Raw genomic sequence first — 7,710 nt, forward strand, 5'->3', positions numbered from 1 at the left:
CCTGCTGCTGCCTGCATCTCCGCTAGACACGGCTTTTCGGTTTTTAACAAGGCTTTCAGCTGTACCGCATGCTCTGGCTGGCAATCTGCCACCAGCCTCTCTAGTAATTATCTCCCACTACAAGTGGGGAGCACCACAGTTTGAGTTTCCCTTTGCAAGACGGCTTTGGGAAGCCTCAAGGAACAGGAGAAGCCACCCGTGGCTTCCTCACACAGCCAGCCTCCCCTCCCCATCCCCAGCCTCTCCAGCCCCCCGTGACAGCAAGCATTTCACGCCAGAAGTTGCTGTGTCCTCAGCTCAGCTTTGCTGAATGCAGGGCTTCTTTAAAAGGGTACTAGCTTTTAAAAGTGCCAGAAATTTCTGTTTCTGTTCTGTTTCTTAACAGGCATGATTTACTTACTGTAACTGGCTATTCATTATGTCCTCCACCCCATTATTAACTCAGTGATCGTACATTTAGCAGAGAATTTATGAGAAATGAGGAGACATTCATTATCAGTAATACCACAAACTTTACTCTTATATGGTCTCCCTGCGATGCTCAGCTCCCGTGGCTGAGCAGCAGTGTTCACACAGCCAGGCAGCTTCAGCTCGTTCTTTCTGCCTGTGCAGGACAGCACTGTTCTGCAAAGCTCCGTTTTCCTCCTCTCAAAGGCCACAGTCCCCCTCGCTCAAGTCAGTCCAGCTTGCACCCTTGGTGTCACCAAGCAGGGACAGACCTGCCCGCAGGAACACCGCTGCCAGAAAGCCACAGCAGGATCAGCGGGGGGCAAGGCTATGTTTTCACTTTGCACCCCAACACTTTTTACCGACTCCTCTTACTGCATCGACACCGTGAAAATTTGTCATTTTCTTAATTTGTCAGCAGCCTGTGCTGCCCTTAAAATGGTAAACTTCACACCAGCTGTAGGACCAGCTCGGCTGTCGCCGGCTGTTGCTGGTTTTCCCATGTGTCAGCAGAACGGGTGCGCAGGTTGCTGGTGAAGGAGACAAGGCACGGGGCAGAGGGAGCCCCATGGAGCGATACCGAGAGCTGCTGGCTGCAGCTGAGTGACAGATGTTAATAAAAAATACTCTTGCTCGCCTTGGCTGGAGCACAGAATTAATGCTGTGCAGACTACACCTGATATAACAACGCATGTCTTAGCAGCCTAGAAGCCAGCATCTAATTTAATTTTCATAGGGAGGACAAAGAAAAGTATTAAATAGACACAGTGCAAATTTTTTTTCCTATTAAAAACTTTTCCGATGGAATTTAACCAGCTTAATCGTGTCTACCGCTGTCTGAAAACCAATAGCTTTTTTTCTGTTTTTTAGGCAGGCAGCTGTGTGAGCAGGATTGTCTGAGAAATGTCTGAGAAAACTTTCCAGCAACTTAGCTGCAGCAGAACTGCTGTTAAAATACATCCCACTGTACTGCACATCTGAATTGGGGACCACAGGACAAGTCACAGGGAACACACACGGTCAAGTTAAGCTCTCGGGTTTTGTAAGCAAAGGGCACGGCGTCCTGCCGTGAGATCTGGGACAAGTGTTCCCAGATGCTCTGCTGAAGAAACAAAAACCACAGAAAAACCCAACCAACAACCAAACAAACAGAAAAACCCAGGTGGAGTCTGTGCTGTACAGAAAGAGGCACACGAGCCACAGTTGGAAGAAGCCGTAGGCAGGGAGGTTGGAGGGCCGGGGCAGGCACTGCCATTCGCACGACCTGAATGTCTGACAAGTTCCCAGGAATTTGGATTCCACAAGGAACATGATGAAACGGTTCCTCTTTGACCTTACGGCCATCCCACAGCTGTCTGCTGCAGAGCACTCCATCTTGGATACATTTCCCAGCAGAGAAAAAAACACAAAGAGCAGCATTTGTGGCTCCTGAGAAGGGCAGGGATTCTCCAACCTCCATGGCCAGCGGAAGAAGTGAGGGCTGCGAGTGAGCCAGAGGTCAAACACATGTGGGGAGGGAAAGGGTGGGAAGAGAAGAGGTGGTCTGAGGCTCCTGGGCATTTCAGGTTCTTAGATTTTATATATGCTAAAGACAAAGCACATATATATATTTTTAAGGCAATAATTTCACTTTCCTCTCCTGTCCCAAAGCCTTCTAGATGCCCTTCCAAAAGCTGAGTTTCTTGAGTATTTCGCATATGGCTGGGAAGGTCTCTGCAGCACCAATGCTCTCCTAGGGGACTGCTGCATCTTTCAATGCCAACGTGGTATTACAAGCTGTGCAGGCTTAGGCAGGCTAGTGAAAGGAAAGCTATGCAAAACATGCCCTAGCAAAATGCAAAGGCATCCCAGATTACCTTCTTTGGAGTGATTTTGGATGGTTACATAAATGCAGACTAAGTTCTCTGCAAGAGTTTGCGGGAAAGGCACTGGCTGCTCCAGCTACCCCTGCCGCCAAGGGTAGCCCTGGTCTTCCCTCCACCCCCTGCTCTCGGGGCTGCCGGCTCCTTGCAGGGGCTGGGGGCTTTCCCTCTTTCCCTGCTTTACCTGCCCCACTCCTACAACGGTGCAGCCAGGGCTGGCGGGATCCTCTGGCAATTTGCAGCTCTGAGACGGAGATGCCTACAGGTCTATTTAAACATGCTTTGCATTGCCAGCAGAGTGCAGACCTGGCCGCTGAGTCACCATCCTTCCCGAATCTTTCCCTCCGGCGACTGCTTGCTCTGATTGCGAGACCTGGAGGCTTGTTTAGCCTACAATAAATCATAAGCGCTTCAGCTTCAAAACCTTTATGTCCATGACCTGGGACGAGATGCTTGTGGGGCACTTGGCAAGCTGCGCTGCCAGATGCCGCAGAACTGCCCCATGCACCCTAAAGCTCGGCACAAACCTGCCTGTCCCCCCGACAGAAGAGCCCCCGCAGCTGGAGCACTCTAAACCCATCACGTCGTGAGAAGCAGAGCGCCATTAGGGATGTGGCTGAGCTGCTCTGCAGAGATGGTGGGGATAGGAATTAATCCTCCCATTAATGTATGAAACAGAGCATTTGCGTTTCACGAAGCAATTATACAATAATAACAGGAGAGCTATGATAGAAATCACATCTTGTCTGAAGTTTCGCTCCAATCCAACACATGAATAATTCCTCCTAGGCATTACTGGGAAAGCAGTATTAAAAGACCGATATAAACAAAAATTACTGGAAAAAGCAGATGAGGCATGCTTCATCTCTCAGTTAGGGTTGAACGCAACTAAATTTATACAAAGTGGGCAGAGAAGCTTGAAGGGGCAAAGACATTTGTTACTGCTCAGTGCAAGATGAGCTCACAAGAAAACACATGCTTCATCTTGGCAGCTTTCTGATGTCTTACTCCTAAAGCATCGGCTTTATTCTCGGTTTCCATGGCAGATACTTTTCTGAGCTTGTATCTTTCACAAATATTGCTAATTTATTCTCTCAGCCATGAGAGAATATCATGCAAATACCTGCAGAATGATTCCATGTGCAGTAAGAGCGGTGAAAACCAGGCGTATGTTAACATGCCTCAGCTCTTGTTTTCGACTAGGGGAAACCATGCCTTGCAAAAGAAGGGCTCATTTTCTACAACCACAAGATCACGGCCGATCTTCTGGCACTATTTTTGCCCTAAGTACTCCGAAACTGTATTACCTGTCCAGTGAAGCAAAGTACCTTTAACAATTCGGTCAGGCATTTCTTACAGGCAGGTTTCCCCCTGCCCCAGCGCTGCAGGCAGCACTTTCCATCTGAGCAGGAGGGGACCAGCGATGAGCATGGTCCCTCTTCCTACTGCTCCCCGCCTCGTATTTCGTGTTAACGGGAGTCTATAAAACATGAGGCTCTTTCACAGGCAGAGACCCAGGAGCCAGCCACATCAAAAAGATCCTATTTTCAGGGTGGATTTACCAGCCCTGCAAATGTTGAGCAAACAGCGGCTGATGTGTAATTCCCACAAATTCAGCAAGACTACAGCAAAGTGAGAGGCTTTTAAGTCTTTCTGGCAGAAGGAGAATCACAAGGCCTTGCAAAGTAGTTGTTTATACACTAAAGCACATAACAGCTAGCACATACAAAAGAAAATCAAACAAACTTGTAAAAAGTAACCCGCACAATGACAGCGATGCAGAACCGGCAGAAAAAAATGGCAGGCACGTGCAGGGAGAGCTCGTGCCAGTAACAACGGCGCGGAGCAAAGTCCTGGCAGCCACAGGGAAAGCCAGTCCTCCGGCGGGATGCGGGCAAATGCAGGGCGTCGGGCTGCGCCAGGGCGTGCCCAGCACTTACACATGATTCCCTAAGTTCCAGATAGGAAAGTGGTCAAACACTGAAATGCAGCCGACTCCCTCTCCTAAAGGTAAAAGCCTGGCAAGCCCCTGCCAGCTGGAAGTCCATGAGAGCCTGGATGGAGCTGGGACTGCCAGTCGTTCTGGGGGCCAGGCAGCAGCCTTCCCTGCTCTGCGCACTGCCTGGTGAGCAACAGCTCACAATTAATCCCATTCTCTGCTCCGTGCCGGCACAAACGCCTGGCACATGGACTTCAGGTGCTCTTACCTCTCCCGTGGCTCCCGCTGGCCACAGGAGGGGTGTTTGCAGGGGCTGCACTCAGACATATCCCCTCACTCTGTCCGAAGGAATAGAAGTTTTAAAGGGAATGTGGAATGACAAGCAACTGGGAGATGTTACTTTGGATCTGCTCCAAATGCAGTCACGGATCACCTCCATAGTTCTCCAGTAAATAAGGGAAACCCCTTGGGGCCGTTGGCCAAACCAGCATGGGGACAGAGGCTGTTTCTGGACTTTTTCAGTAAGGATGAGTAATAGGGGTCATCAACACAACCAGTAAACAAGCAGCTAATTATGCAAACAGTGCCTCTGCAGTTTCCGGCTGCTTTTAAGCCATTAACCAAAATACACTTATCTCTGGCTCCGTGGCCTCAAGTGGCTTTTGAACCCACTGCCATTCTGGGCCAGATTTAGTTGTGCTCAGTAATATCAGATTTCTAAGCCCAGCAGGACGCTCCAGTGGTCAGAGCCAGCCCCTCGGAGGTAGCCATGCCCTGTCCACGTCCTCAGCGAGAGGGAGTCACAGAATCATAGAATATCTTGAGTTGGAAGGGACCCATAAGGATCATCAAGTCCAGCTCCCTGCTCCTCGCAGGACTACCTAAAACTAAACCATATGACTAAGAGCGAGTCTGCCCAGCCCAAGGGCTTGGCATGAGCCGAGGGTGGGGTGGAGACCACAAACTCTTCTGGAGCAGAGGAACTGCACTGGTGAGCTGGAAATTAAAGAAAAAGGATGCTGGAGGCAGGAGCAGGGCAACAAACTGCTTGGTGCTGTTGCTGCAGCGCAGCGAGCACAGTGGGGCAGAAAGATTTTACCTGCTGCCCCGGTAAGAGCATTGCCATGTGCCAGATGGGCAGCTGTGGGGTGTAACATGCCGGGAAACTCACCTCAGAAGACATTATGGATCAGCTGCCTTTGGTAAACCACTTGCCAATTAGAAAAATACAGCTTTGTGAGCACTAAACATGAGCTGTATCATCTAGGAAGCAGCAGAAAGCATTCCATGCCCAGACCTGAGCAGGTTCTGCTGTGTTGCTGTACTTCTGCCTGACCAAGACATAGACAAGTGCATGTCTGCATGCGCAGGCTCACAGCCAACACCTCTTGCTAGTACTGCAATAGTTCCCACCTGGAGTTTTAACTGCTTCTTATATTATATATTGATTATATATTATATATTCTGAATGCAGAGCTTTTCTGCATGAACAAAAGGCCAGGAGCAGAGTTTGAGCTGTACTAGCTCAAAGTCCCATAGCGATAGCTGAAGTTGTGTGAAGCCTGTTCTGCAGTGGGTCAAGGAAAAACCATACCCATCGCAGAAACACAGAAAACTTTTCATCTCGGCTGCACGGCAGAAGAAAGTTGGCAACTTAACTGTTAAATTCGCCTATGACTATTCAGTGTTGACATCAGCGTGATCTCATCACTGTAACTTGAGCCCTCCGGCTTTTTCTCTAGACTGCCTTTAAATACCAGTCCTGGGAGCCAGCACAGCACCAATCCCTCTGACTGGACCCGAGAACAAACCCAGCAGCACCCCACATAGATGAAAGCAAAGAGAAGCTACAAAACTCCAGCCATGTCCACATCCCTGCGAGTGAGCCCCTCCGTCCACGGCTACCGCTTTGACACAGCCCTGCGCAAGAAAGCCGTGGCCAACATCTTTGAAAGCATCAATGAAGAGTCCCTACAGAAACTCTTCAAAAACTCCGGGGACAAGAAGGCAGAGGAAAGAGCCAAGATAATCCTCGCTACCGACCAGGATTTGGAGGAGAAAACAAGAGCACTAATGGCGCTAAAGCAGAGGCGAAAAGACAAGCTGCTCCAGTTCCTGACATTTCGGAAATACTCCATTAAAGTTCACTGAACTGGCGAAGGGAGCAGAAATGGAGGAGAACATTTCAGGATGGGACTGTTTGTGACCTCCTACCACGCACAGCACGCTCCACTGCCCCACGAGCTGCTGGCGGGACATGGGACCTGACAGACCGCCTGCAGGGCTTCAGCCCCACCACGCACACAGCAAACCACAGCGCCGACGGCAGCATCGGTGCCCACGGCAGCATCGGTGCGGACGGCAGCGTGTCAGCCAGAGGCTCCCAGAGGGCAGGCAGCTCCAGCGGGAGGCAGCCAGGCTCCTCCGGCCATGGGACCAAGCTGTGGGGGGACCCCGCACCTGGGCACGACTCGAGACCTTCTGATGGACTCGGTGTTTACTGACTTCACCTGTGTGCTTTGCCTTTTCAAACGTGTTTCCTTAAAGTCTGAGCCCTTGCTAAGCCTTGCTGTTGTGGGCTAGGAGGGAGGTTCTAGAGACTGATCAGCTACTGATCATGGATCACTCTGCATTTGTTAAAATGCATGTAAGTGCACCGTATGGGTGCAGTAAGTTCAACCTTCAGGGAATGGATTTGCTCTAGAGACACACTACGCAACTGTACCTTTTCTTTCTCAAGCTGTATGTGCGCAGTATAAATTGTTTGCACAGAAGCAATAATAATGACATATTTCCCTGAATTTACTGTGAAGTTCCTTAATATTTTGTTCACTTCCCATTAATACTAAAAATCTAAATATCATAACTACAGTTTTTATTTGTATAGATTACAATAGATATTAGACGAGTACTTCATGGTAATATTTTATGACAACGTTATTATTATATCGACTATAATTTATTGCATATGGCAATCTGAAATTTAATAAATTATGAAGTAAATATAATTTCTCTTGTCTGAAATGCTCAATTCTCCTGGAGGAGTGGGGTTATACTTTTTTGGTCATTTCCTATAGATTCTGTTTTAAGAGCAGACTACCTGCACCTCTCCTTAATTCCCAAGTGTCGATTTGGCAGCCTGTTCTCAGAGTCGGCAGCAGCCCCTGGCTTCCCTGCAGTCCCACCATCCACTCCAGCAGCACCAGAGTTTGACCCACAGTTGCTGTGGTGACTCTGGCATCCCTAGAAAGACTGCACCAAATTTAATTGTAAATCAGACTCAACTGCTAGTTTCCTCTATATAATAAAGGAGAATTACATTTTTTGCAATAGTGTAACAGAAAAATCAGTTTAGAAAATGACCAGTTCCAAGCCACAGAGTGCGGTGCGGTTCCTCAGGCTCTTTGCATTCCTGCAAAGCAGACCGACAACTCGGACTTGGCTCCCCATCATCTAAAGAAA

The 7,710-nt window shown here is 49.0% G+C and overlaps 1 protein-coding gene across 1 annotated transcript; it reads left to right on the top strand.

Moving 5' to 3' along the window:
- Window positions 1–6,045: 6,045 nt before the first annotated feature.
- Window positions 6,046–7,246, top strand: CUNH8orf4 (chromosome unknown C8orf4 homolog). Its single transcript, XM_009277672.2, has one exon. It carries the CDS (start codon window positions 6,079–6,081, stop codon window positions 6,397–6,399), a length of 321 nt encoding a protein of 106 aa, XP_009275947.1. The 5' UTR covers window positions 6,046–6,078; the 3' UTR covers window positions 6,400–7,246.
- Window positions 7,247–7,710: the final 464 nt, after the last annotated feature.

Source organism: Aptenodytes forsteri, unplaced genomic scaffold (assembly GCF_000699145.1).
Source record: "Aptenodytes forsteri isolate BGI_AS27 unplaced genomic scaffold, ASM69914v1 Scaffold298, whole genome shotgun sequence".
Taxonomy (NCBI): domain Eukaryota; kingdom Metazoa; phylum Chordata; class Aves; order Sphenisciformes; family Spheniscidae; genus Aptenodytes; species Aptenodytes forsteri.

Bases quoted from the DNA above. Each gene is read 5' to 3' on its own strand.
- CUNH8orf4 (XM_009277672.2), top strand. From the start codon at position 6,079: ATGAAAGCAAAGAGAAGCTACAAAACTCCAGCCATGTCCACATCCCTG.